Source organism: Symphalangus syndactylus, chromosome 12 (genome assembly GCF_028878055.3).
Source record: "Symphalangus syndactylus isolate Jambi chromosome 12, NHGRI_mSymSyn1-v2.1_pri, whole genome shotgun sequence".
Lineage (NCBI taxonomy): Eukaryota > Metazoa > Chordata > Mammalia > Primates > Hylobatidae > Symphalangus > Symphalangus syndactylus.
In genome coordinates, this window is record NC_072441.2 from 61,284,962 (window position 1) to 61,304,717 (window position 19,756).

The 19,756-nt window shown below is 41.1% G+C and overlaps 1 protein-coding gene across 4 annotated transcripts; it reads right to left on the reverse strand.

The window, feature by feature from the left end:
- HENMT1 (HEN methyltransferase 1) lies at positions 1-18,962 on the reverse strand. 4 transcript variants are annotated; one of them, XM_063624398.1, is made up of 8 exons: positions 17,756-18,962; positions 16,693-16,791; positions 14,045-14,173; positions 12,185-12,297; positions 11,312-11,446; positions 2,726-2,905; positions 1,907-2,084; positions 1-702 (listed from the first exon to the last, which is right to left on the reverse strand). In XM_063624398.1, exons 2-8 carry the CDS (start codon positions 16,711-16,713, stop codon positions 277-279), a joined length of 1,182 nt encoding a protein of 393 aa, XP_063480468.1. In that variant the 5' UTR covers positions 16,714-16,791; positions 17,756-18,962; the 3' UTR covers positions 1-276. The 4 variants fall into 4 exon arrangements, with proteins under 4 accessions (XP_063480468.1, XP_063480467.1, XP_063480470.1 ...); XM_063624397.1 differs by having other exon boundaries at positions 17,580-18,962; XM_063624400.1 differs by lacking the exon at positions 14,045-14,173 and having other exon boundaries at positions 17,756-17,814.
- Between the last annotated feature and the right edge of the window lie 794 nt (positions 18,963-19,756).

Here is a 19,756-nt window from a genome sequence, read left to right on the forward strand (position 1 = left end):
TTAACATATTACCACATCCAACTTCTTTATTCTCGAGAAAACAAGAAAGTCCAAGATCAAAGGAAAGCACCCGTTTTTAGTCAAACCCTAATATCTTTCTCAGGGCTCACTGCAGTTTGGCCATATCTCAAGCAGTTCTGTCCAATGGCTTGGAACATAGACTTTTGCAGTGAAACTTTAAAAACATTACTTGAATTAAGATTACACAAAAAAACCTAAATTCTAAGTGAGCACAACTATCGCTGAGACCCTGAAATTTCAGGAAATAAACATGGTTCAAAACTCAAACTGTTCATCAAAATAATTACGCAGGTCAGCCACCACTGCAGAACCATCTCTGCTCAGAGGAATTGAGTCAGCAATGACCGATCTCATCATCTCTTCATTAGCACATAAGCGGTTCAACTTGGGATACGCAAGGAGTCTCTGCAGAGGTACAAAAAATTTATCTCCAACCCAGAAGGGTGTGGGAGAGTTCTCTATCTTGGCCTTCTCAACCTCTGTGAAGACTGGTCCAAAGCATGGGACAGGGGCCTTTGAGCCACCAATGTCTTTGGGCTTATCACCCTGTTCCCCAGCCTGTTCTTTCCGCCTTGGCAGGTGGCTCACTCTTAAGCTTTCCACTTGTTGGGACACCTCATTAACCAACACAAGTTTAAAGAACCTTTCCTGCTGTAAGCTCGGGTATGAGGTGGTAAAAACCTGAAGGGAAAAAACAAAACACTTATAAGTGTATAATAATATATATAAATTTTCAAAGCCATCAATAACTTTTTTGCCATGTAAGAATAAATATACATATTGAATATATGCCAGATCCTACTAATCGTAAACGCCTCAATTATAATGGGAATCAAATCATTGACACATAGAAATTAACTATCTGATTTGCTTTCTAATGCTAATGCCCAATGTCTCCCAGCCAGGTTTCTACCAAGTCACTTGTACCCAGTATTTCTACTTGATATTATAGGGGCAAGGGCAAAAAAAATGAAACATGGTTCGGTTAAAAGGGAAAATGTGGGTAAGTGCAGTGGCTCACACCTGTAATCTCAGCATTTTAAGAAGGTGGGGCAGGAGGATTGCTTGAGGATGGAAGTTCAAGACCAGCCTGGGCAACATAGCGAGACCCTGCCTCTATGGAAAAAAAAAAAAAAAAAGCTGAGCATGGTGATGCATGCCTGTAGTCCTAGCTACTTAGGAGGCTCAAGTGGGAGGATCGTTTATGCCCAGGAATTCAAGGTTACAGTGAGCCATGATTGTGCCAGTGCACTACAGCTTGGGTGACAGAACAAGACCCTGTCCCTAATTAAATAAGTTTTTTAAAGAGGGGGAGGATGTGTTTCTTCTTCTTCTCTCTTTAAACCAAAAGGGTCTGAGAAGTTTATAGGCTCAAAGAGTAATGTCCTAAGCCAAGCTGGGGAGAAACTGCTGCTGGCTTTCCTTTTTACAACTGATAATCCTGACAGATTACAAAAAGAGGTTGCTCAACTACTGCTTTGAAGTATTCTGGGTGTTTTTTTGTAGAGATGGAGATCTCACCATGTTGTCCAGGCTGCACTAGAACTCCTGGGTTCAAGCAATCTTTCTACCTTGGCCTCCCAATGTGCTAGGTAGGATCACAGGTGTGAGCCACTGTACCCAGCTACTTTGAAGTATTCTAAGACTACCCCAGCAGATCATTCCCTTTAATATGCCTTGAAACACACCAAAAGGCCAGGCAGTCTCAAAGGACACCGTAGGCTAACTTGGACCGTAGTCGTGGGGCCTGAAGAATTCTCCTAGAGTGAACCACAAAGCAAGGTCATTTACACTCATCTCTACTTTGGGGAGTCTTACTCCCCAAAAAAGTTCACCATCCTAATGTACCTCTAGCCCTGATAGATATCTCACAAAGAATACTCACAGCTTTATAAACATGCTGATCATGCTGCTCTGAAAGACATGATTCTGTTGCCTTTCCTCCATTTTTCCGGAAGATTCCTATCTGGGTACAGTATCCAACATTCTCAGCTCCAGCTGGTGGTTCCCCAACACCAGTAAACTCCACAGAGTAATCATAGCGATTTGCCACATATAAAGCCCTGAAACCAAAACGAGGACAGCAATCATTTTTCTAAATGTAGAGCTACTGTTAAATAAGGAACCATTTCTGGTCAGCAGTAAAATAGAATGTGAAAAATACAATGAACATAAATACTTCTAAGTTACAAATTCCTAACCACCAGTGTATTTATTTCTAAGAGAAGTCAAGGCAAGGATATAGTGTCAGTTTCCAATTTACCCTAAGAATATGGAAGAGGAAAGGAACATTATGGGCAGAGTGTAGGGGTAGACAAGGAGGCCACAGGGGCTCAACCCAACTACCCATTTGGGTTTGCCATTACACCAGAAAACATGACTAAGCCTCAGGAGATACCCCAGGGAGGGGCATGAGGCTCATTCTCACTGTCCCAAACCTTCCCTCTGTTTTGTTCTTCATCTCCATGCCAGTACTACAGATGCCTTCACATAAAAGGTGCCCAGTGACCACACCCCCTTTCCACACTTGCCCAAATGCAATGGTTCCTTTGTGATCTTATTACATACTAAGTCACACATTGGAATCAATTTTATTGGAAGAAAGTACAAAACAATTTAGGTAATGTATGTATATCAGTATTTATTTCCTAAGATTTTAAACTCCAACAGGATCCCAAATAAACAAAAACCCTTCTGAACTTACCAAGTCTGAAACTCCATTCTGGTCCACTCAAATTTATGATCTGAATCTCTTAAGGTCACTGATGGAAACAGGGGATTGAATTCAGAGTTTGGTGTGCTGATGACAATCATGGATGGAGACAGGTACCCAAATACCACTTCAGGAAATCTGGCCAGATCACCTGAATCCAAATGTTCTATTCTAAAATGGTTAACGACAAAGACATAATAAAATCTAGCTTCACTTGCACCTATTTTTCCAACTGATTTATCAAAAACAATTTCCATCTGTATATCGATTTCTCCCTTCTTTGAATATGTAATAATGCTTATATGACCTAAGAACAATTATTCGGGCCAGGCACAGTGGCTCACGCCTGTAATCCCAACACTTTGGGAGGCCAAGGTGGATGGATCACCCAAGGTCAAGAGTTAAAGACTAGCCCAGCCAACATGATGAAACCTTGTCTCTACTAAAAATACAATTTTGCTGGGTGTGGTGGTGCATGCCTGTAATCCCAGCTATTCAGGAGGCTGAGGCGGGAGAATCACTTGAACCCAGCGGGCAGAGGTTGCAGCAAGCCAAGATTGCACCATTGCTCTCCAGCCTGGTGACAAGCAAAATTCAGTCAAGAAAGATAGAAAAAGAAAGAAAGAAGAAAGGAAGGAAAGAAAGAAAGAAAAGAAAAGAAAGAAAGAAAAGAAAGGAAAGAAAAAGAGAGAAAGAGAGACAGACAGAAACAAAGAGAGAGAGAGAGAAGAGAAGGGAAGGGAGGGGAGGGGGGAAAAGAACAATTATTCATATATTCTCATCCTTTCCTACCCCCCAACTCCATCTATGATGCTCCCTTATCCAACTAAGGTCCTCTGTTGTGCTCTATGGCCTCATTATCAATACCTCTAAAAAAAAAAAAGTCTCTGAGGTTATACCTCCCTGATATAATGCATCAAGGAGGACAAAATCACTTCTATGATATTCTTGTCAAAAATGCATGCCCTGAATCTGATAATGAGGAGACACTCAGATAGAGGGACATTCTAGAAAATAGCACATATTCTTCAGAAATATCAAGGGCAAATAGGACCAGGCAGAAAGGCTGCACAGACCTGCTTCAGACTAAAGGAGCCCAGGCAAACATGACAAATGCCTTGTGTGATCTTGGGCCATTTTAAATTATAGCTAAATTTTAAAATAGCTATAGAAAGACATTACTGAAACAAATGATGAATGCTGAATGTGGACTTAGATTAGGTAATCGTACTGTATCAATGTTCAATTTCCTGACAGAGTTACATGGTTATGGTAACAAGTCTTTGTTCTTAGAATATATATACCAAGGTATCTAGGGGTAACAGGACACAGTGTATCCAACCTACTCTGAGATGGTTCAGATAAAAAATACACGTAGAAAATTATATTTAGGGAAAAAGACAAAGTAAATAGGATCAAATATAAACAAGCGGTAAATCTAGGTAAAGAACAGAGGCGAATTCCTTCGACCATTCCTACAACTTCTGTAAATTTGCAATTATATAACAATTAAATGTTACCAAAACAGGGTCTGACAAAGTCTTGCTGCCATCCCATCTAAGTCAGTGTGTCCTAAGGAAACTAGACGTTGACAAAAATGCTTCACACAGGCCTGAACTTCTATGCAATTCACAAGAAAATTGTGAGCCAGCCAGGCACAGTGGCTCACGCCTGTAATCCCAGCACTTTGGGAGGCCGAGGTGGGCAGATCACGAGGTCAGGGGTTCAAGACCAGCCTGGCCAACAGGGTGAAACCCTATCTCTACTAAAAATACAAAAAAATTAGCCAGGTGTGGTGGCAGGTGCTTGTAATCCCAGCTGCTCGGGAGGCTGAGGCAAAAGAATCGCTTGAACCCAGGAGGCAGAGGTTGCAGTGAGCCGAGATCACGCCATTGCACTCCAGCCCAGGCGACAGTGCAAGAATCCGTCTCAAAAAAAAAAAAAAAAGAAAATTAGGAGCCATATTGAGTAAGCTGTAGAGAGACAATCTCCTTCCCCAGGCTGCAAGGACATCCCCGTATCACCACTGGGCCTCTACTTCTCAGCAGGATGGTGATAGGCAGAAGCATCATGACCTTCCATCCAGTTACAGGGAGAAGCACTGAAGGTGAACTGATGACCTGTTTCACTAGTCAGTAACGGTCTCCAAGCTGTCAAATCTAGCCATTTCTTGAGTCTTCTTATTCTACTTGGCTTCTTTGCATCACCAGTGCAAATACTACCTATCATAACCACAACTTGTGGTTACAAGATAATTAGAGGGAAAGTTATTGCTTTACCACACGCTAGAAAATAAGAAAAGCTGAAAATAAATGAGCTAAGTATTTATTTCAAGAAGTTAGGAAAACACAGCAAATGAAACTCAAAATGAGCAGATGCAAGGAAATACAGAGGACATTTTTTTTTTCTTTTTTGAGATAGAGTCTTGCTCTTGTCGCCCAGGCTGGAGTGCAATAGCATGATTTCGGCTCACTGCAACCTCCACCTCCTGGGTTCAAGTGATTCTCCTGCCTCAGCCTCCTGAGTCCCTGGGATTACAGGCACTCACCACCACCCCTAGCTAATTTTTGTATTTTTAGTAGAGACGGGGTTTCGTCATGTTGGCCAGGCTAGTCTTCAACTCCTGACCTCAGGTGATCTGCCCACCTCAGCCTCCCAAAGTTCTGGGATTAGAGGCGTGAGCCACCATGCCCAGCTCAGAGGGAAATTTGTAAAAGCAAAACATACACACACTCTTAAACCTATGACCTACTCAGTAATCCCACTCACAAATGAAGTGAAATTTATCTTTGCACAAAACCTGTATGTGAATTTTTATAATCATTCTATTCATAATCACCCCAAGCTGGAAACAATCCAAATATCTTTAAATGGATAAAGAATGAAAGGTGGCACTTCCATACAATGGACTACTACTCAGAAATTATGAGGGACCAACTACTGACACACAGAAGAACTTAAATAACTCTCAAAGCCATCACAAAGTGAATGAAGATTGTCTCAAAGGTTACAAACTGTGGCCAGGCGCGGTGGCTCACGCCTATAATCCCAGCACTTTGGGAAGCCGAGGTGGGTGGATCATGAGGTCAGGAGTTCAAGATCAGCCTGGCCAACATGGTGAAACCCTGTCTCTACTCAAAATACAAAAGTTAGCCAGGTGTGGTGGCACACTTCTGTAATCCCAGCTACTCAGGAGGCTGAGGTTGGAGAATGGCTTGAACCTGGGAGGCGGAGGTTGTAGTGAGCCGAGGTTGCGCCACTGCACTCCATGCACTCCAGCCTGGGCGATAGAAAGAGACTGCATCTCAAAAAAAAAAAAAAAAAAAAAAAAAAAGTTACAAACTGTATGATTCTATTGTCATATATTCTCAAAAGGACAAAACTATAGTGATGGAAAATAGAGGAAGATGACCGCAAAGGAGTAGTACAAAATAGGTGTTTGGGGTGATGGGCTGTTCTGTACCCTGACCATAGTAATGGGTACATTAAACTATGTGTGTTCAAATTTACACAACTATACCCCCTAAAAATCATCAACTTTACATGTTATTTTTTTAAGTCATTAAAAATAAAGTCAAAAAACAAAGTGGGGGTAAGTATCTGCTATGTGTATCATAGTTACCGGGCTAATTCCCCTAACGTAAAAAGAAAGCATATGAATTACTAAGAAAAATACTAACAATCCAATAAGAAAAATTAATAAAAAACACATAGTTCAGAGAAGTGCTCTGAACTCTGGAACAGGTGAAAATGTAATACAGGAAAAATATAAGTTGAAACTACACTGAGATTACTTTACTCCTGTCAGACTGTCAAAGATCAAGTAGGATAAGACAATACTGGAAAAGTCACATGGTGAAGGGGTAGGAAAATAAACCCTCCTACATGAGCAACAGGCATGTGAATCAGTACAACTCCTAAGGAGGGCAGTTTGGCAAGGACTTCTGTGGTGGATGCTGCTAACTGTCCACCAAACTCTACTCTATTCTTCCTCCATAGTAAGAGTTGTCACAAGCATATGGCTGCCCAGTTACAGGATCCATTTCCAGCCTCCTTTGCAGCCAGGTGTGACCACAAGCCTAAGTTCTCACAGAGGGTGAATGGAAGAGATGTTTTCCCCTTCTGGGTCTTAAAATATTTAGCATACATGCCTCTGTGATTTTCCCCTCTCCTGTTAACTGGGAGAATATGTCTGTGACCCAGCTATGACCACAGATAGGTTTAACACTCCAGGGGACCGTAGAACAAGACACAGGAATTTGGTTCCTAGTGACTTCAAGGAGCCAAGCCACTGCCATTCATGGACCAGTCAGTGGTTGGTCCATAATGTGAATGTGAAATGGTGCAGCTGTTACAGAAATATAAAACAGTATGGTAGTTCCTCAAAAAATTAAAAATAGAATTACCATATGATCCAGCATCTCCATTTCTGGATATACACCCAAAATAATTTAAATTATTTTATATATATATATATATATATACCCAAATGGGTATTTGTATACCATGTTCAGAACAGCATTTTTTACAACAGCCAAAAAGTGGAAGCAACCCAAGTGTCTATCAACAGATAAATGCATAAACAGCCTACAGTATATACATATACCATGGATGATTCAGCCTTAAAAAGAAGGAATTTCTGACACATGCTACAGCATATGGGTGAACCTTGAAGATATTATGAGGTGGCATAAGCCAGTCACAAAAGGACAAATAATGCCTGATTCCACTGATAGAGACAGAAAATAGAATGGTGGCTACTGGGAGGCAGGAACTGGGAGTTGTTAGGTTGGTAATTGTTTTGGTTTTGCAAGACAAAAAGTTCTGTGGATGGATGGTAGTGTGGCAGCACGACAATGTTAATCTATTTAATGCCACTGAACTGTACACTTAAAATGGCTGACATGGAAAATTCTGTTATGTGTATTTTACCACAATAAAAATAAAAATAATAGAAGAGGTACACGGGAAACCGAAACACTAACTTTAAGGAGGACAAACTGGATATATTTAAGTATGAATGATGAGACCAAAATACCTACGAATAGATTTTCTCATTGCCAGTTGCTGTTCTAAACTTGATATATGGCTCTTTTGTTCTTCATTCAATTTTGTTTCTTGTAACTAATATGTTCCAGGCAATAGAAAATACAAAAAAAATACAAAGTAAACTCTGCTTTGGAAGAGCAGTACATATTACTAAAAATTAGAAATCAGGCCAGGCACAGTGGCTCACGCCTGTAATCCCGGCACTTGGGGAGGCCGAGGCAGGCAGATCACGAGGCCAGGAGTTCGAGACCAGTCTGGCCAACATAGCGAAACCTCATCTCTACTAAAAATACAAAAATTAGCTGGGCATGGTGGCATGTGCCTGTAATCCCAGCTACTCAGGTGACTGAGGCAAGAGAATCACTTGAACCTGGGAGGTGGAGGGTGCAGTGAGCCAAGATCGTGCCACTACACTCCAGCCTGGGTGACAGAGCGAGACCCTGTCTCAAAATACATAAATGCATACATACGAGCATAAATATATACATAAATAAAAACGAGAAATCAACCTGAACACACAACCAGGCAAACTGACCACAGAGCAAGCCCCTTAACTATTAAAAGTCATTAAGAAGCACCTATCTTGAGTTCCTAAATATCAATCCCCATTTAAAGGAAACAGAGCTCCTTTGAGAAGTAAGGTATTCCAGGACCAGAGAAGGAAAATTAGGAGAGAGGCCTGGCACATCTGGGATGTCAGAGAGTACTCACAAAAATAAGAACTATCTCAAGACTCAGGAGCCAGCTCAATGGGGCCCCCGGTAGCCAACCCTGGGACAATTTGAAGAAGAAAATAAGTGCAGTAATAAATCACAAACTGTCAAAAAGTAAGAATTCATTAGTTCACTTACTGATAAATAAATAAGTGGGGAGAGGGAGGGCTCTTACTCCTGGTAAAATGCCAAGGGGTGACTGGTAAATGTCCAGAGGTAGTACTGGAATCACAGTAAACATCATTTGCCACCACTGTCATAAAGACTGAGTCAGACAAGAATCACTGATGACGCTAAATCTAGGGGGAAATACGAATGTGTGACAAAGTATCTGCATGGTCTCAGTATGTATCCCTATTAGTCCTGAGAGAAAAAGGCAAAATCAAAACAGTAATTACACAGTGGAGCAAACACCTTGACCGGGGGGGCAGGAGAGGGGGAATCAAAATTAATATTATCAAGGAGGGACAGATGGACATTATGTGCTTCCAGATGGGAGGCCATGAGAAGGACCCAAATAACTTCTGTGGCATTCTGCAGTATTCCAAAGATGCAGAAGCTGAATCTAATCAATGGGAGCCCAAAATGAAAAAATATTCTTATTAAAAAACGGGGGACAGGGAACTGGTTACATAATACCCCTTGCCTTGGAAATAAGCTGAACTGTACATATTTATAGGATGCAGAGTGATAGTTTGATACATGTAGACAATGTGTAATGATCAAGTCACAGTAATGAGGATCTCCATCACCTCAAACATTTATCATTTCTTCATTGTTACGAACATTCAAAATCCTCTTCTAGCTCTTTGAAAATACACAACTGTTAACTATATTCACCCTACAGTGCTATAGAACAATAAAACGGTATCTAGCTGTAATTTTGTATCCATTAACCAATCACTCCCTATCCTCTCCTCCTTGCTACCCTTCCCAGCCAATAATAATTCTACTCTCTACTTAAATTTAAGCTAATTTTTTAGGCTCCCAGATATGAGAACATGTGGTATTTATCTTTCTATGCCTGACTTATTTCACTTAATGCCCTCCAGGTTCATCCATGACAATTTCATTCCTTTTTAGGGCTGAACAGTATTCCATTGTACATATGTATGACTTTTTTTTTTTTTTTTTTTGAGACGGAGTTTTGCTCGTTGCCCAGGCTGGAGTGCAATGGTGCGATCTTGGCTCACTGCAACCTCCGCCTCCCAGGTTCAAGTCATTCTCCTGCCTCAGCCTCCCAAGTAGCTGGGATTACAGGGGCCCACCATGACGCCCATCTAATTTTTTTGTATTTTTACTAGAGATGGGGTTTCACCATGTTGGCCAGGCTGGTCTTGAACTCCTGACCTCAGGCAATCCACCTGCCTCGGCCTCCCAAAGTGCTAGGATTACAGGCGTGAGCCACCATGCCCTGCCTAAATACCACATTTTCTTTATCCATTCATCTACTGATGGACATTTAGGTAGATTCCATATCCTGGCTACTATGCTGTAATAAACATTGGGGTGCAGATCTCTCTTCAATATAATTGATTTCTTTCCTTTGGATAAATACCCAGTAGTGGGATTGCTAGATCACATGGCAGTTCTATTTTCAGTTTTTTGAAAAACCTCCACACTGTTTTCCATAGCGGCTGTACTAATTTACATTCACACCAATTTATATGAGTTCCCTTTCTCTGCATCCTTGCCAGCATGTATTTTCTTTTTAATAACAGCCATTCTAAATGGGGTGAGATATCTCACTGCGCTTGAGTCGCACTTCCCTGATGACTAGTGATGTTGAGCATTTTTTCACCTACTTGTTAACCATCTGCATGTCTTTTGAGAAATATCTATCCAGGTCCTCTACCCACTTTTTAATTATTTGGGGTTTTTTTGCTGTTGACATTCTTATATATTCTAGATATTAATCCCTTGATGAATACTTTGCAAATATTTTCTCCCATTCTATAGGTTCTGTTCACTCTATTCTTTGCTGCGCAGAAACCTTTCAGTTTCATATATTCCCATTTGTGTATTTGTTTGTAGCCTGTGCTTTTGTAGTCTGACTCAAAATCTTTGCCTAGACCAATGTCCTGAAGCATTTCCTGTTTTCTTCCAGTACTTTCATAGTTTTAGGTCTGCAATTAACTCTTTAATCCATCTTGAGTTGATGCTTGTATACAGTGAGAGATAGGAGTCTAATTTCATTCTGCATATGGATATGCAGTTTTCCCAGTACCATTTATTGAAGAGGTTGTCCTTTTGCCAGTGTATGTTCTTGGTGTCTTTGTTGAAATCAGTTGGATGTAAATGCATGAATTTATTTCTGGGTTCTCTCTATTCTGTTCCATTGGTCTATGTCTCTGTTTTTATACCAGAACCACGATGTTTTTATTACTACTGCTTTGTAGTACATTTTCAAGTAGTGTGAGGCCTCCAACTTTTAAACTGAATTTTTTAGTAGAGGCAACGGGCCATGTGTATACCCTTAATTGATTCAGAAAAAAAAAATAACTCTAAAGGGAGATGGAAGAGGGGTGAACAGGAGAGCGAGGGTGCAATGTACAAATGATTTAAAAAGTGAGATATTAACATCTGGATAAAGGGGGGTATAGGTATTCTTGGTACTATGTATTTATGGCAATTTATCTGTATACTTGAAATTTCTAAGTAAAATGTTGGAAAAGCAGAGTAAAAAGATATTCCCAACCAATGAGCAGTTTTCCTTACAATAATCAAGACCTAAATATTTAGGACACTAAGATCACTGAGACTTACTCAGGTTTTTCAAATGAACAGTTATACAGTGTATCAGTTTAAAACTTACAATTCAATACACGTTATCAAGTCAAATCCAAGCAAACGAGAGTCTCTCTCCACAACGGAGCCATGATACAATGTGATGGTCAAATTCAGATCCCGAGGTTTCAGAAAATCCCCCAAGAAAGGAGCTAACGAATCCCTGCAAAATAATTATTGAAGAAACTTTCTGAACACGATCTATTTGAAAATTCTCACCAGCTACAGAACTCAGATCCTCTGATAATTATCTTCTACCTCTATTGATATAAGTCTGACATGGTCTGTTTTCCTTGTCTTGATATATTAAACACCAGGTCATGGGGAAACTTCCTCTCACAGTGGGAAGTTACTGGCCAATGAAAAAAAGACTTTGAATATTTAATATTGTTATATTGTTTTCATTTGTAATACTTTTGGTTTTCCAGCTTACTTTGATTCAGTGATTTTGAGATTTTTGTTCTTTAGAAAAAGAATATTCTTGAAGCAATCTGTGGAAATCTAATGTATACATACTTATACACAAGAGATAGGAGAAATGCTATGGTTCAAAATGCAGGCGGTGACCTGGAGCCTGGGCCTCAGTGTTCTGGGGCATTTTAAATCATCTGCTATAAATTATCATAGTGTCCCCAGCATTAAAGTGATGAGATTTTGCTATCTGAATTTTAATTTGCAATGCTTTGACTATTATAATCATTTAATTGAGGCTATTCTTTAAGTTGGTAGCAATAAAATGCAGGTATTTTTAGTGTTATGGCAAAGCCTGATTATTCAGTGAGTTGAAGATCCCTAATAGCCCCAATCTTTTAAAACAAAAATAAAATCAACACTTTCTCTAAACTCAATAATGCCATTAGTTTTAGATTAATGCATAATTCTTTCAGAAACTAAGTATTACCCTCTCCATCGTAGTTTATCCTCATTAATATCTACTCCAACAAGCAATTCAATGCATGGATTGACTTTTAGCAGCCTTAAGAGTGAAGTATCACCACATCCCAGGTCTGCAACCTGTAGATGAAACAGAATGTTATTTCAAAGACATTTATAGCCAGAGAAGTATGATCAAAAACTTTTTTTTTGAGGAGGAGAGAGTAGAGTATATATCAGTAATAAAATAATAAAAGTCTTATATGGAAGGATCTTTTTGGTAGAAGATTCTACACACACACACACACAAATTAACCTAAGACTTTATAAGCCCATAGGCAAATTTCTATTTGATCATAGTAAAATGGAAAGGTCCATTCCTATTCCAGAACAACTGTTATTGTCTATATTGAACTAATGAGAAACAATTACATACACACAGTTTTCCCATTCAGGATCAGAATCTGGAGTCAAATATTCTCAGCATATTTCAGCAAATAAAGCTTTCTAAAACTTAGCTTTCACCCCTCACACATTTATTTGATTAAACAATTACCTCAAACCATCTGAAATTCCATACTGAACTCTGAGCTGCCAAAAAGCCAATTTTAGATGCTTTACCTGAATACACATGCCTAGATGGCTACAAAGATATAAACTGATACCTGCACCTTTGTGTGCAAGTGTAGAAACAGGAGTGGTGCAGTTAAGGGAAACCTGCACACACAGGAATCTTCACTGTCTTCAACATCAAGCAGAAAAGAAAGCTTTCATCTAGAAATTCACCTTACCCACATCTAATCCACATCCAATCCATTAGTATAGTAACCAGGTATGGATGGATAGATGTAGATTATTTGCAATTATGACTTTACTCTGAAGTTAACCGAGTAGGCTCATTATGATCTAATTTTCTTTTTGAGATGCAATCTTGCTCTGTTGCCCAGGCTGGAGTGCAGGTGATAAAAGCTCACTGCAGCCTCAACCTCCTGGGCTCAAGGGATCCTCCCACCTCAGCCTCCTGAGTAGCTGAGACTATAGGCACGCACCACCATGCCCAGCTAATTTTATTTTTTGTAGACACAGGGTCTCACTCTGGTGCCAGGCTGGTCTCAAGCTATCCACCTGCCTCAGCCTTCCAAAGTGCCGGAATTAGAGGTGTAAACCATCGCACCCGGCCCATTATCATTTAATTTTAAAAGAACCACAATACCTGTGGCTACAATACCAGTTTGCCCAATATTCTAACTAAATGCTCTAGAAATATGGTACCTACAAGATCACATCCAACTACAAAATCTTAAGATTTTCTTCAAATTTGAACCTGACAATGCTGAATTCTATCTGAGCCCTGTGTTTCTGGCATCTGCTAAAGGAATCCACCTGTGCTTTGTATTCCAGGAAAGGGCTCACTGCAAAAAACCACCCTCCTCCATAAAACTTAGATAAGATTCCTTGTGTTTCCATTTTTTGCCTCAAATGATTATCATGAATACTTGTCCCCACTGATCAATGGGAAGAAAATTCCTTTTTTAACCACACTTTATTCAAACTTTCCTTCTTCCCCCAGGGCCCTGAACTTCTTCCCCCAGGCCCTGAACAGGGGCCTGAGGAAACAGACCCTTCCTTAAGGCTCCCCATTCTACTGTCCTTTCAAATCACCCTTTCATCCCACCTCCCTAGTTTCTAGCTTTGTTCACTTCTCCAGTAAAAGAAAAACCCCTTTTGCTTAACTCTTGAGACACTTGCAGATCTTGTGGTTACGGCATTCTCCCTATTGCAATAACCCCTGTGAAAAGTCTCTCCATACTAATCCATTTGACAAAACACCTCATAAGACTAGTCTATTAGTCTTAATAATTAAATGTTTGGAAAGAGAAATACCTACCTTCTTAGGCTCATGTTGATCCACTAAATTTTTAACGAACTGGTACCGCTGTCTGTATAGTGGAGGTTTAAACTGAATTGCCGTCTCCCTAGGAACTTCTTCAAAATTACCGTCAACCACACTACTGCACTGAAGTTCACAAACAAAAAAAGGTTCTAAATCATGCATGACTTCAGAAATTAAATAAGGGGCAAAAAAAAAAAAACTTTATTTCCCCCAATCACTTTGAAAAACACACTGGCCTTCACAAACCCTTTGTCCTAAAATCATTAGGTAGCACTGCATTTCCTCCACAGTTCATTTAAGCATCCTCTCATGCCTTTTAACAAGTGAGAATCTAGCTGTATGCTCCCTATAGCTTAGTTTCAGCTGAAGGGAACATTACTAATGAATGTATTCAATGAAAACAATTAGAAGACTCCTAACCATAAGGGACCTTTTGTGGAGTGAGTCGCCAAAGCCTGTGGTCCAAGTAGGCAGGAGGCTGGAAAATATTTATAATGACTGACGAGATATATATATATATATATATTTTTTTTTTTTCCCCAAGACGGAGTCTTGCTCTGTCACCCAGGCTGGAGTGCAGTGGCGCAATCTCAGCTCACTGCAACCTCCGCCTCCCTCAATTCAAGCAATTCTCCTGTCTCAGCCTCCCGAGTAGCTGGGATTACATTACAGGCATGCACCACCATGCCTGGCTAATTTTTGTATTTAGTAGTGACGGGTTTTACCATGTTGGCCAGGCTCTTCTTGAACTCCTGACCTCGTGATCCACCCGCCTCGGCCTCCCAAAGTGCTGGGATTACAGGCATGAGCCACCACACCCGGCCAACACTCTCTTTTTTTTTTTTTTTTTTTTTTTTTTTGAGACGGAGTCTCGCTCTGTCGCCCAGGCTGGAGTGCAGTGGCGCAATCTCGGCTCACTGCAAGCTCCGCCTCCCGGGTTCACGCCATTCTCCTGCCTCAGCCTCTCCGAGTAGCTGGGACTACAGGCGCCCGCCACCACGCCCGGCTAATTTTTTGTATTTTTAGTAGAGACGGGGTTTCACCGTGGTCTCGATCTCCTGACCTCGTGATCCGCCCGCCTCGGCCTCCCAAAGTGCTGGGATTACAAGCGTGAGCCACCGCGCCCGGCCCAACACTCTCTTTTTAAGAGATAGGATCTCACTAGTTGCCCAGGCTGGTTTAAAATTTCTAGGCTCAAGCAATCCTCCTGCCTCTGCCTCCTGAGTAGCCGGGCATCTGTAGGAACATTCCACCATGCCAGAAAAGACTCTCTCCCTGACCAAACTGTAGTCAGGTTCCTCTGAGTCATCTTCTTGAATACACCTCAACTCTGGCCCCAATCCTATCTTTGGGCTGCCTAGCTCAGTTTTAATAAGAATACTTCTAAGTCAGTTTAGACAGAATCTTCTACCCCAATCCTATCTTTGGGCTGCCTAGCTCAGTTTTAATAAGAATACTTCTAAGTCAGTTTAGACAGAATCTTCTACCCCTGATATCTGATCACCCTATCTGGTCAAATTCTTCATCTATGCAATGTTCTTATTGCAACAGTCCTCAATAAAGTCAAACTAATTTTTTCTTTAACATGACCCCAAGAAAAAACAGAATTTATATGATTAATCTGTAATAGCTGTTACTATTCCTATACAGCAGTATTATAAAAGTAGTCCAAAGGGTATTTGACATCTGGTGTAGCACTGTCCAATAGATAAAATACAAGTAGGCAACTTTCTTGTAGCCCAAGAATTGGAATTATAATTGGAATTAGAATATTTAACCCAATATATCGAAAATTAATTTCTACATAAAATCAATATAAGAGATTTTAGATTCTTGTTTTTCACATTAAGTCTTCAAAATCCAGTGTGCTACATATTTTGTACTTCTGCATCTCAGTTCCAAAACTTTCATCAGAAATACTTGTCTGTATTGGATTTAAAAACTTTACATTTAAAATATACACTCACATACCCAAGTTATTCCAAACATACTTTTTTCCAATAATGTAGTCAAATATCCATTTTTAAACTTAAAATTAAAAATGAAGTTATGATCCCAGGTGGTCAGCACTGCAGTTAGCCGTGACTGGGCCAGTGCATTCCAGCCTGAGCAACAGAGCAAGACCCTGTCTTAAAAAAAAAAAAAAAAAAAAAAAGTTAAATTTCAGTTCCTCAGTTCCACTAGCCACATTTCAAGTGCCCACTTGCCATGTGTAGCTACTGGACAGTAGGGAGCTACACCTTAGATACTCCCAATGTGGTTTCCAAACCAGTGGCATCTTCACCTAGAAACTTTAGAAACACAAAAGCTTGGGCCTCACCCTAGACTTCCTTAAACAGAATCTGCAGCTTAACAAAATCCCCAGGTGATCCATATGCACGACCACATTGGGGAACACTACTTAGAGTGTTTTTAAAATAGATTTTGCTACTTTAACATCTAGTGATAAAAGCAAAAACATTTACTTTACTTACATACACAAAATGTGACTCTTTCATCTATGTATACCCTTGTTTACCTCAACCAACACCCCAGGAAATGCTAGGACCTAAATGTGATCAATTTTGCTTGCAATTATCTCACAATACATCCAGGTGATAATTCTTAAGAGTCAAATACGCAGCTAAGAAGGGTGGCATTACCTGTAGATTATTTTCTTCCATTTTGTTTCGAAGTTTTGTTGAAACAAAAATGAAGATTTATCCTTCGGGTTCTATTTGAGAGAATCAGCACTAACTCAGCTGTAATAAATACAAAACCGTTTTTGTAAAGCGATGCCTGAAGGAAATAGCTGCCTAGCTCAGTAGGGAAGAACGAAAGCCTTTTTTTTTTTTTTTTTTTTTTTTGAGACGGAGTCTCGCTCTGTCGCCCAGGCTGGAGTGCCTCTTCTTACTCCTTACTACAGTATATAATTTAAATAGAACGCTTAAAAGTAAATAATGAATTCACCTCTGGATACTCAAAAAAAAAAAAAAAAAAAAACACGAAAGCAGGACTCGAATAGATATTCACACACTGAAGTTCATAGCATTATTCACAGTAGCCCATCTGCGGATTAAATGTGGACTACCATTTAATCCACAGAATGTATCCAGTATTTTTTCAGACATTCGCAAACAGGCTCAGAAAGTGTAACTTTTCACTACGTCAAACCCTACTAAGAGTGAAAACAGCCATCCTTTCCCTTTACTATCATGAATAGTTCAATTAGATACAAACGGAGCAATCTTAGGAGTTCTGCCCATTTCATTGCTAAGACCCTCAACTTCAAATATTTTCAAAAATTTTTCCACACATCGTCAAAATGAAATTTCGAGGGGGAAAAAAGTGTCCTTGATAAACTAGAGATGCTCCAACATCTATCCAATTCACTCACGAACTTGAATTTAAATTTTGGTTCTCTATTGCACATGTGTCTCCAACAACTAGACTTTAGTCTGGAACCTAGGCAACATGTTAGTCACCAACTTGTATTACGAAACCCTGCTCACAACGCTTCTGTCTTTGCACGGGCCGTCGCTTCCATCACCTTGCGGTAAGACGCATGCCCAACCGAAAAAGCAAAGCTCGGCGCGGAGCCGCCGGCGTCCTCAACTCAGCACCGCCCTGACGCCCGCGCACGCACGGCCTCGCTGCGTGACGCTACCGCCGCGGCTACGCTGGCGCCCGCACCCGCTCTTGGGCCTCCCCGCGGGGCTCGCCAACCTCGTGCGCTCTCACAGTCGGCCCTGGGCCCCGGGAGCCTCATGGTGCGCCGAGCTCCGTCCCTCTAGGCTCTCGGCTACAAGGCGTCGGTTTTGCGTCTCGTAACGGCTGCTGTGGCGCATGCCCGGAAGCCATTTTCAAGGTCCTCGTCCAAACCTTGGCGAGGACCCCTGCGCCCGCCGCGCCGTTCACCCCGCTAGCGTGCGGCTGCGACCCGACACGGTACGGCAGTTGTTGGCGGAGGCCCCCAACTCCGAGCGCGTCCGCAGACCGCGAGCCGGAAGGCGGCTGTTGGGTTCGTGGCGCTCCCGAGGCGTGGCAAAGGCCTAAAAACGGTCCCGGCCAGCGGAAGGCGGCAAGAGGAGCAGCAAGGCTCCACGCGAGGAGGCCGGCGGCTGGAGTCCCAGTCAGCCTCCGCTTTCATCCCAGAGCAGTCCACGGGGACCTTAAAGGAATGTAGGCTGGGTGAAGTTGGCCCAGTGACACCTGCGCTCAGAAAAACGTTCTTTCCGCTCCCAACGCCCCCCTCCCCCGCCACCCGACCCCCGAAATAGTTTTCCCCGAGTGTTGTGGATAGAACTGTCAGATCTCTTGGAAAAGTTATTGTATCCTGCCATCCTTCCCTCTGGAGACCCTACTTAATATATATAAGTATTTTCTTTCTTGTGTGTGATGGAAGAGTATTGGGGGGTGAGGGGAGGGACGAAGCTGCCTTCTTTAGGGAAAAAAGATTGACTTATATTTTAAAAGATGCAAAAGCTGGTGTTTTTGCTACTGAATTAATAGCCTATTAATATTCCATAAACGATGTATCGGAACTGTATTTTCGAACATTTAACACCTACTATATGCAAAGCACTATGCTAACAGCTTGAGGGTAACACAATGATAAATGACACCAATCTTGTTTTTGGTATTTTGGGGAGTCTAGTGTCATAGGTAAAGAAGTACATAACTAACAATAAGGTTCGAAAATTCAATTATAAGGCCCAGCGCCGTGGCTCCCGCCCGTAATCCCAGCACTTTGGGGAATCACTTGAGCCCAGGAGTGTGAGACCCCATCTCTACCAAAAAAAAAGAAATTAGCTGGGCATGGTGGCGCCTGCCTGTGGTCCCAACTGTTTGGGAGGCTGAGGCCAGAGGATCACTTGAGCCCAGGAGTCTGAGCCTGCAGTGAGCTATGATTGCACCACTGCACTCCAGTCTGGGCGACAAAACCAGACCATGTCTCAAAAAAAACTTGATAATTTCACATTACAGTTTGAGAGGTTCCTGTTGACTTGGCGAAACTAGTTTTAGCAGACTTCATTAAAGGAGTGTACACCTTACTACAGGATGTAATTTAAAATAGAATGTTTAAGAGTAAATAATAAATTCACTTCTGGGTATATACTCAAAGCAGAAATTCAAACAGGTATTTGTACACCAAAGTTCGTAACAGCATTATTCACAGTAGCCAAAATGTGGAAACAACCTGAATGTCCATTAAAGGATGAATAAACAAAATGTGATATACATACAATGGAATATTCAGCCTTTATTTTTCCAATCAGAGTTTCAGGAAAATCAACCTTTAAAAGGAGTGAAACTCTAACATTTGCTGCCACATGGATGAATCTTGATGACATTATGCTGAGTGATATATAATCAGTCACAGAAGGACAAATACTGCATGATTCAATTTATATCAGGTACCTAGAGTAGCCAAATTCATAGAGACAAAGTAGAATGGTGGTTGCTATGGGCTGAGAGGAGGAGGGAATTGAGAGTTGTTTAATGGGTGATGGAGAAGTTTTGTAGATAGGATGGTTGCACTGAATGCCACTGAACTTAAAAATTGTTAAAGTGGTTTTATGTATATTTAGCACAGTTTAAAAATTTTTAAGGAAAATGTAAAAGCTATTATCTATACAGCATTCCTGGATCTAGGGTTTTTGCCTCCCCTGCTGGTTAGCCCATTTATCAACTTGAACTCCTCATGTCCAGTTCCCTGTCCAGATT

What these genes read in the sequence shown, in the direction of transcription:
- HENMT1 (XM_063624398.1), bottom strand. Translation starts at nt 16,713, where the DNA reads ATGGAAGAAAATAATCTACAG. An exon ending in TGGAAGAAAATAATCTACAG is followed by an intron (nt 14,174 to 16,692) that starts GTAATGCCACCC and finishes TGTGAACTTCAG; the next exon opens with TGCAGTAGTGTGGTTGACGG. An exon ending in ATCAGCATGTTTATAAAGCT is followed by an intron (nt 703 to 1,906) that starts GTGAGTATTCTT and finishes TTTTCCCTTCAG; the next exon opens with GTTTTTACCACCTCATACCC.